Source organism: Cucurbita maxima, unplaced genomic scaffold (genome assembly GCF_002738345.1).
Source record: "Cucurbita maxima cultivar Rimu unplaced genomic scaffold, Cmax_1.0 Cma_Scf00031, whole genome shotgun sequence".
Taxonomy (NCBI): Eukaryota; Viridiplantae; Streptophyta; class Magnoliopsida; order Cucurbitales; family Cucurbitaceae; genus Cucurbita; species Cucurbita maxima.
The window spans coordinates 1728136-1737783 of NW_019272047.1; the positions used below are offsets into that span (position 1 = coordinate 1728136).

Sequence of the window (9648 nt, forward strand, 5' to 3'; positions counted from 1 at the left end):
TTTTTTTTTTTTTTTTTTTTTTTTTTTTTTTTTTTTTTTTTTTTTTTTTTTTTTTTTTTTTTTGCCTTGTATATAAATCCCATTAAAGAAATTTCTGTTACCGCCCCCCTTGGATAAGACACTACACAATTAATTGAAGAGTAAAAAATTTAAAAAAAAGGAAGAACAAAATCCGCCATCAATGGAGCAATGAAAAACTGCCTTGGTTACTATTGATCATATATTCATAAAAGAATTATAATTCATAAGCTGCTAGAGAGAGTATGTCAGAGCATATATGTAGTTGCTCCAAAAATGAATTTTGTTCCACAACTCTGCCCAATCCCAAGGACTTACTGAAAATTTTGAATTTTCCAACCAGCAGTGCCAAAGGTCTGATTTAATTGTATGACCATTAGCTGTCTGTTGAGAACATGCCTACAAGAATGCTTCTCAATGCATTGATAAAGAGAAGGAGATAGAGCTATATAAGGATTTTTTTTCTCAGTACTAGGTCTGCTGTGTTTGTACCACCAAGCATTAAGGGATAAAGAGAAGGATTTAGAGAAGGATTCAGATGAATAGATATTAGAATATACAATCAAAGTAGCCAGTGGAGTACATTTAATTACATGGCGTTCTTCATTTATTCCCATCCCTGCACCCTGAAAATTCTTGAATCTCTCTTGTTTGTGGCTGCAACTTTAGATGGAATCTTAACAAGCTATAGGAAACGTGTTACTTCAGAGAATTGACTGTAGGATAGGAGGGTTAAGCAACCACCTTTAGACAGACATTTTTCCATTTCTCCACCCTTCTTTCATTTCTTTCTATAACCGTGTTCCAAAGTTTATCTTCTTTGTGTTGTCTGCAAATGGCAGTCCGAAGTACTTTAAAATACAATCCTTTGTACACCTGAGTGTATTGGCTTGATAGAAAAACTACCAGTTTATCCATGTTGTATCCAGGAATTGCAGACTGGCTTTCTTGATGAATATGAAAAGACTATACAACTCATTTATTTATCAATAATCATACTATGAATAAAAATACCAACTTCTTAAATTCTATTGTTCAATTTCTTCGCAATGAAATTTTGTTTTCTCATAAAAAAAAAATAATAATAAAAAAAAATAAAAAATGAAGAATATCATAATTAGATGATAGATTGTAGTATTAATAGTTAATTTTTTTTTTTTTTTTGGTGTTGCAAAATAACTAGCTAGTTCTTTCTCATTCATTAGCTTGTAGGAACATAATTAGGTGACGCATTTTAGTTTTTCCTGGATTTTATTCTTGCTGGTACTGTTTCCATACGAGGCCCTTCCCTACAGGAAACTCAGAACTGAAATTAAATTTGAGAAGATGCTGTTGGATTGTGCAGCGTTTGGTTTGTTTGTGTTTGAATGAGCTGTACTTTATTGGCTGAAATAGCTTTGAAGTCCTAGCAAGTGTCAAAGCTACCCTTCATTACTTATCTGTTCTTTTGTGTTCTTTGGTTTAGGTTTGGAAAATGATTAGGTTAGCGTACATCAGATTTTAAAAAGATAGCTTATTTCCCTTGCGGATTGATGATTTTCTGGCTGTCTAGTGATCAAAAGTAGGGAAAAACAAAAATTTTAAATTTAAATAGTTGTGCTGCAACTGTTGCAGGTGGATGAGAAACAGAAGACTGTGCTGCTGACAGAACAAGGTTATGAGGATGCTGAAGAAATCCTGGATGTTAAAGACTTGTATGATCCTCGACAACAATGGGCATCATATGTTCTTAATGCAATAAAAGCTAAAGAACTATTTCTAAGAGACGTCAATTATATAATTCGTGGTAAAGAGGTCCTAATTGTGGATGAGTTCACTGGTCGAGTGATGCAGGTAATTTTTTGAATTCAACTGTATCCTCAGGATAACATCGTATTTGGTTTTTCCATGCATGGTTGGTCTTTCAGTTTCTCACTTTCTCCAAGAATTAAAATATCCACGCAGAAAAATGATCTTATGAGTCATGAGTAGGTCATCGATATTTTTTTTCAGTAATTTTTTGTAAAGATTTCTGTTACCTGTTTGTGTGAAACAACTTGAGGAATAGATGGGATACAAAATTTTTTATAGTAAATTAGAGGGCCATCGTCCAAGATTGCATATATTTCAATTAAATATTAGAATAGTGGTCTTTATTTACCCGATGGAAATCCATAATCCAGTAAAATAATGATTCCACTTACTTGAAGCGTGTAGCTTAAGTTGAGTTATGTTTCTGGATATCAGTATTTGTGATGTAGGCGTGTGGTTAGTGACTGTGGGCTTTTACGTGAGCCTTTTAATTCTTTGTAAATTTCCAGCCGACCAATGTTAGTTGGTTATAGTTAGTTACCGTACTGGGGTTTGTTAGTTAGTTTGTATATACAAAGTTTTGAAGATTTGATACATCAATTTGGTAAGCATATTTTTTTCTACTCTTATTTGTTGCAAACTTTTCAAGTGACGTGGCTTCAAAATAGATAGGTAAATCTACACATAGAAGTACTGGAATCATGTAAATTCTGTTGACCCCCTCTTCTTTAGTTGATAGAATCCATGAATCAAGGTAATGCTAGGTATTGTCTCTTTGGGCTTCTGTTGATCATGTTTTATTAATTTAGGAGTCGCTTGCATAGTTTTGTATCAAGGTCAAATAACTGAAATAATATAAAATATCATAGGAAGTTGTTGAGATACTTAGAAAATGTATAATATATCGAAGGCCGTGGAAAACCTCTGCTTAGGTCTACTTTGGTTTTTCAATGCATATCCCTCATTTATGGTCTGAGAGAGTGGAAGGAAACTGGGAAGGTTTTAAATGTATGAGCTAGTCATTTTCAGGCCGTTGTTCAGAAGGTGCAAATTTAATGGCTCTAATAACATTTGTATTAAAAACCAGGTAGTTCTCAAGAAGTTGGACCTTATGGGAGATGGGGAGTAATACTTATGGGAGGGTAAATGTAGATTTGTTTCATTTTAGAATTATTTTATCCTTCATTTAGATTAGATACAGTTCTATTTTTATTTTATCTTCATTGATCAGTGGCTCTCTCCCATCTATTCATCTGTAAAGTATGGATGATACTTGGCTCTAGCCTCAGAATCTGACGATGCAATTTTCCATAATGTTCTCTTATTTTCAATTTAACTACGATGGTTCTCTTTAAGTTCTGTCACCTCCAGAAGTTACTTCTTTGTGTTTTCCTGGCTTCCTCACTCAAGTTCATTAAACTCTTCATTAGGGAGAGCCTTGTGTTCTTTTCTTTTCTTGTCAAGGGGTCACCAATGGTTTTTCTAAAGCTGAGTTTCCTTTGTAAAAAATACTCGAATAGCCTATTTCATTCAATTTGTTGGGGTCTTTTTAGGTAGTTACCATTTAGAAGGGTACTTTCTTTTACAGAGGCAGTTGTTCCATCCTTGCATAATTCAATAGGGGTTTTACTTCGTCTAAACTTCAAGGATACATCTCTGCTCTATGAGTCTTCTAGTTCTTTCTCATGTAAATCCTTGTTTATTTGTTAGTTTCTTCTTCTTATCAGTCTTATTGCTTTCTTTTTTAAGCTTCGGAAGGTTGATGCCTTAAAAAAAAGGTAAACTTTTCTCTTAGTTCATTCTTCTCGGATGAATACCAATGACTTTATCTAGAGGTCTTCCTTCCTCTTGGGTATGGTTGTGTTGTAACATGGCGGGAATTGTTTTGCATAAATAAAGAAACAAGAGGGTATTTGAAGGTGTAGAGGGATCCAAGAGGAGAGTTTGGGGATGAACAGATTTAAGTGCAGCAAAACCTTTTGTTATTTTTATTTTTTTCCTTCTTGTCCCAAATTTTCAAGAGCTTCAGGTTATTTTGTTATTTGTGATTTTTTTTGTTTGGTTTCAGCTTGTATTTTTATGTCCATTTTTGTTCCCTACCTCCATTCTTTTAATTGATATTTGACCATATTTTTTTACAGTATATATGTTATCAGCTACATGCAATCATATTACACTAATGGTTTATTAAATTGTCCAGGGGAGAAGATGGAGTGATGGACTTCATCAAGCAGTCGAAGCAAAAGAAGCTTTACCAATTCAAAATGAAACTGTAACACTAGCTTCAATAAGTTATCAAAATTTCTTCCTCCAGGTAGATTTCATGTCAACATATTTTTCCATAAGCTCGAATAATATTTTTCTCACCATTTTGATGTTTCTTTCTTCTTTCCACTGTTTGTAGTTCCCTAAACTTTGTGGAATGACTGGCACTGCAGCAACGGAAAGCACTGAATTTGAGAGTATATATAAGCTCAAAGTCACAATTGTACCTACGAACAAGCCTATGATAAGAAAGGTATTGATAAGACTGCTCTTCATAATTGATTTCTCAAATCTGGCTAAATAATTTTCATACTTGCGTGGAACTTGCATATTACAATGCTGTAAATAGATCTTTGTGAGACCTTTGATTGTCATGCTTAAGTGTTGCGGTTTCTTAGTTTCTTTAGAACTGTAAAAGTTTCACCTAACTTTGGTTCTCGCCATACAAATATGCTGTGTAAAAAATCTCTTTGGAGCTATCGTTCTGATCTTATTACATGTTCCTAATACCCCTTCTTCCCTTGTAATTGTCTTTTGTTTTTTGCTATATATGTTATACTGTAATATTACTATATATGCTATAGTGTAATGTGAGGTCTCCTTGTTTTTTTATAAAAAAAACAATGTATGCTATTTTTTCTTTTTCTTTTTTTTTTATCAGGATGAGTCGGATGTAGTTTTCAGGGCAACAACAGGAAAATGGCGAGCTGTTGTGGTAGAGATTTCTAGAATGTACAAGACTGGTCGCCCTGTGCTTGTTGGCACAACTAGTGTTGAGCAGAGTGATGCTCTCTCAGAACAGTTGCGAGAAGCTGGAATTCCTCATGAGGTCAGATCTTCTATTTTCTTGAAAATTAACTCAACAAATTGACTATCACATGAAATGAGGAGAATGTGACATTCGAGAGCTTGCACACATAACTTCCTACTTTATTACCACGTTAAACTTTCTCTAAATTATATTTTACCTTTTTAATCAAATTCTCAACAGTTTTTTAAGAACTTATAAATTTGGGTAGAATATGAAAGTCGAGCAAAATTCTATACAGTCAATAAACTGGGTGCAAGGCCTCAATTTCAACGATGAGAGTTCATTGCTTTTCCTTCCAAAGCTACCATTTGGCTTTGGAAACACCTCCATTATTTTGCAAGATCACTGTTAGTGATGATATTTAGTGCACTTCAATTTCCATAGGTTCTCAATGCAAAACCGGAAAATGTTGAGAGAGAAGCAGAAATTGTAGCTCAAAGTGGTCGCCTAGGTGCTGTGACAATTGCTACGAACATGGCTGGACGTGGCACTGATATAATTCTTGGTGGTAATGCTGAATTTATGGCAAGGCTGAAGTTACGTGAGCTGCTTATGCCAAGGTATCATCTTGTTATGGGTTGACATTCCCCTTGTAGAACTTTTTTGCCCTTCAAGTAAGTGTATTGAGAGAAATCAGTAAGATCTACACACACGAGGATAAGAAATTCTTCCAAGAACCAAAAGGAACTGTTACTCTGCGAGAAAAGGCTATTCAATTAGTTTTAAGAGTAATAAAAAGTATAAGACAGAGACAGACAGCATGAACGAAAAAGATGTCAGGATGGGATGAAAAGTAGCACCTGTAAAATTACTCCAAGCCCTTTCCCTGCTTCTCAAACTACTGCTTGAGCTAAGAATTAAGGGGTACGAAATCAATGTTAGTTTTTATTTCCAGCATACCTGATGCACTAACAGGTTGACTTGCTGCTTTTGAATGTCAAATAATCTGCGCATGTTCATATTACATTTTCTTGGTTGTTGGCTTTATTTTTCACAAGTGTGATGGGGCCATGGACGGATGTCTACCTGTTAAAAACAAGAATGGGTGGGAGTTAGTGCATAATAAATCAAGCTTTACAATTTGTGGGAATATTTTATTGCAGACTCGTCAAACTAACTGATGGAGTTTTTGTATCTGCGAAGAAGCCTCCTCTAAAGAAAACATGGAAGGTGGGGAAATGATTTTGATCCTTGAATTTGTAATTTTTGGCAATAAGGTTGCTTGGTTAATATCTTTCTGTTGTAAGATATATTAGTTGATGTATTTTATGTTATATTAGGTAAACGAAAGTTTATTTCCATGTGCCCTTTCAAGTGAGAATGCCAAATTGGCTGAAGAGGTTGTACAGTTTGCTATCAAGACTTGGGGTCCGAGATCACTAACGGAGCTTGAAGCAGAAGAGCGTCTATCTTATTCCTGTGAGAAGGTAAATTCTTTGAAACCAGTATTCCTTTTAGTTGATCACTGAAGAATTCTTAAATTTTTGTATTTTCTTTTTGGCGATTTAGCTGTCTTATTATCATTGTGTCCCAACACAACTTTGGGGTTCTTTCTCTTTGGTGTTTTTGTTTCTTTCTTTATTATTATTATTATTATTATTTTACTTTTGAACTTGTAGGGCCCTGCTCAAGATGATGTCATAGCTAAGTTGCGGAATGCATTTTTAGAAATTGTCAAAGAATATAAGGTTTTTACGGAGGAAGAAAGGAATAAGGTCAGTTTTCCTCAAATTCTGTTGCCTATTTCTTGGTGTTGGTTTGTCTCTTTTGTTCTCATCCAGTCATCCTTGCAGGTTGTGTTAGCTGGTGGACTCCATGTTGTAGGGACAGAACGACATGAATCCCGGCGAATTGATAATCAGGTTGAATTTATGTATTGGTGTTACATGTCTGTAATCCTGTAGTAAATCAAATTTGAAGATTTATTTATTATCGTACTGTGATTTTTTCCGTTATGACAATTACTTTGTGCATATGTTCATATAAAGGCTTGTGATATATTATTCCTGTGTAACTTGAGATGAAATTGACTTCTTAATATTATCATTGCAGCTGCGTGGTCGAAGTGGTCGGCAAGGGGATCCTGGAAGTTCACGCTTCTTCTTAAGTCTTGAAGACAACATCTTTAGAATATTTGGTGGAGATCGAATACAGGTTATAATTTATATTTAGATCAGGTCTTATACTTAGGATTCTGTACATGATTCTTAAGTTTTTTTTAAAAAAAATATTTGCATCTGTAGGGTTTAATGAGAGCTTTTAGAGTAGAAGACCTTCCTATAGAATCCCAGATGTTAACAAAAGCACTTGATGAAGCCCAAAGGAAAGTAGAGAACTACTTTTTTGATATCCGGAAGCAGTTGTTTGAATATGATGAAGTCTTAAATAGCCAAAGAGATCGTGTATACACTGAGAGAAGGCGTGCACTCCAATCAGACAATCTACAATCACTTATTATTGAATATGCTGAGCTGACGATGGACGACATATTAGAGGTAAATCATATGAACTTTCTTTCATATTGCCGATGTATCATTGAATTCAAATATATCAGATGCCTCACTGATCTTAAAACTATAGGCAAATATTGGTTCTGATGCTCCAACTGAAAGCTGGGATCTTGAGAAGCTCATAGCAAAAGTTCAACAGTAAGGGGGCTACTTCATTTTGCATCAATTTGTTAAATCCACTGCATGCATGAACTGCTTTCTGGTAGATATTGGTATAACCTGAACTTAGTTTCCATGACTCATATTTCGCTTTGTTTATAGGTATTGCTATCTATTGGATGATTTGACCCCAGAATTACTGAAGAGTAAAAATTCAACATATGAGGATTTGCAGAATTATCTTCGTCTACGTGGACGTGAAGCATACTTACAGAAAAGGGTCTGCACGTCGATTATAATATGCATACACACACACATATCCCTCCCTTCCCACCTGACCCTTTTGAGGCATATAAGTGATCTGATTCTTGCATGGGCCCACCCCGCTACTTTTACTTTGTTTTAAAGTTCCTTATTTTCATTTTAAGGCGATGCTCTCCTAGATGTCGCACATTTTTTCATTCTTCAAATTCTTTCTTTATCTCACTTTTACCTTCTTTACCATGATTTTATATCCCTGATTTTGAAACCAGATTCCCTTTGACCTTTCTTTTGTTGGTTCTTTGTTTTCTTCATTTTATATTCCTATGTAGCCTTTTTGTATTTCTCCTTGCTGAGCTTGTTTTTCTACCTTGTTTTGTCCTGTTCTTTTTCGAGATCAGAAGTGTTTCCTCATTTTATATTAATAATTAACGTATTGGTGCTAGTAAACGAAAATTAGTCTAAATTCACAAAGAAAGCTAAATCAATTTATTTATTAAAAACACTAAATTTCTCTTAGTCTAACAAACTAAAATTTTAAGTTTATTGAGATTGTTATATTGTTTATATTTTCAGGATATTGTAGAGAAGGAAGCACCAGGACTAATGAAGGAAGCCGAGAGATTCTTGGTATTGAGCAATATTGACCGATTATGGAAGGAACACCTGCAAGCACTTAAGTTTGTGCAACAAGCCGTAGGTTTACGTGGATATGCCCAGCGCGATCCACTTATAGAGTACAAACTTGAGGGCTATAACCTCTTCCTGGATATGATGGCACAGATAAGGAGAAATGTTATATATTCTATATATCAGGTAAGGACTGTATGTATACTCTTGGTTCCTCTCTCTATATTTTTATTACAAATTCTCTTTACTCTCGTCTTCCGACAGTTCAAACCCGTGCTCGTAAAGAAGGATCAGGATTCTGGAAGGAAGGCGAAATCGGCAGAAGTTGTAACCAATGGTGTAGGTACTAATAATAATCCAGATCCAGTTGCTACTGAATCGTCTCCCAAAGCAACTGCCTAGTGTTTAAAAATGGAGGATTCTTTTGAAGCCTTCTGCCTGTATCTAGGAAGACATGCTTGTAGATAGCCCCAGAAGACTGAATGAGATGAGCATTTACATTTACATCAAGGTTTAGATGGAATGTGCATTGATACGAGAAAAGTCTATCAAAGCTAGTGTTGGTGCTTATAATTTTTCAGGGTAGGGTATCACAATATGCATGTGTCCGTGCACGTGTACGGGGCGGGTAGATATGAATTTTTGTTTAACTCCAATATTTTATTCTTAGTATGTAAAATAAACAAACAATTGATCATAATATCTGTATTGTCATTAGAAAAAATTCTGCTCAAATTGTTATTGGTTCTTGATGGTTGGTCGGCCATGGAACCATCAGTGAACTCTGGCCTTCTTTTTATATATATATATTTACCACCTTGTCCAACATCTTACAGGTTTATTCTAAACTTTTTTTGATGGGTATATCTTTCATTTTTTCTAGTTATTTAGGTTTTTTTATAATTTAATAAGCGATTCATTCTCACTTTTGATGTTTATGTATGTTGATGACAATTTGACTTAATATATATCATAGAGGAATACGATTAATTATGAAATCTTTTCATTCGGATTATATACTATCAATGTCGTCGTTACTTTTTATTGTCTGCTAATGTATGACATTGTTTTCTCAAATTGCGTTTTTCAAAACTTTCTCCAACTTTGTTTCCAAAACTAGTTTCAAGAACAAGTAGAGAAAATTATATGTCGTTTGTGATTTTTATGACTCGAATTTAAGTTTGTTGACTTGTTGGCGAGAGTAAGTATGCATAATTGTTTCTGGAGTCTTAAAGGAGTCACTAAGTACTGCTCCTTCTATAT

The 9648-nt window shown here is 34.5% G+C and overlaps 1 protein-coding gene across 1 annotated transcript in view; it reads left to right on the top strand.

The window, feature by feature from the left end:
* LOC111466568 (protein translocase subunit SecA, chloroplastic) overlaps positions 1 to 9167 on the top strand; it is a 13696-nt gene extending 4529 nt beyond the window's left edge. Inside the window, exons 6-20 of the mRNA XM_023111286.1 lie at positions 1633 to 1851; positions 4010 to 4123; positions 4214 to 4327; positions 4736 to 4903; positions 5270 to 5445; positions 5989 to 6055; positions 6166 to 6312; positions 6505 to 6600; positions 6679 to 6747; positions 6938 to 7039; positions 7129 to 7380; positions 7466 to 7533; positions 7657 to 7774; positions 8332 to 8571; positions 8650 to 9167. Of these exons, the coding sequence (XP_022967054.1) occupies positions 1633 to 1851; positions 4010 to 4123; positions 4214 to 4327; positions 4736 to 4903; positions 5270 to 5445; positions 5989 to 6055; positions 6166 to 6312; positions 6505 to 6600; positions 6679 to 6747; positions 6938 to 7039; positions 7129 to 7380; positions 7466 to 7533; positions 7657 to 7774; positions 8332 to 8571; positions 8650 to 8787 (2088 nt within the window). The 3' untranslated portion in view covers positions 8788 to 9167. The remainder of the gene's footprint in view (positions 1 to 1632; positions 1852 to 4009; positions 4124 to 4213; positions 4328 to 4735; positions 4904 to 5269; positions 5446 to 5988; positions 6056 to 6165; positions 6313 to 6504; positions 6601 to 6678; positions 6748 to 6937; positions 7040 to 7128; positions 7381 to 7465; positions 7534 to 7656; positions 7775 to 8331; positions 8572 to 8649) is intronic.
* The last annotated feature ends 481 nt before the right edge of the window (positions 9168 to 9648 follow it).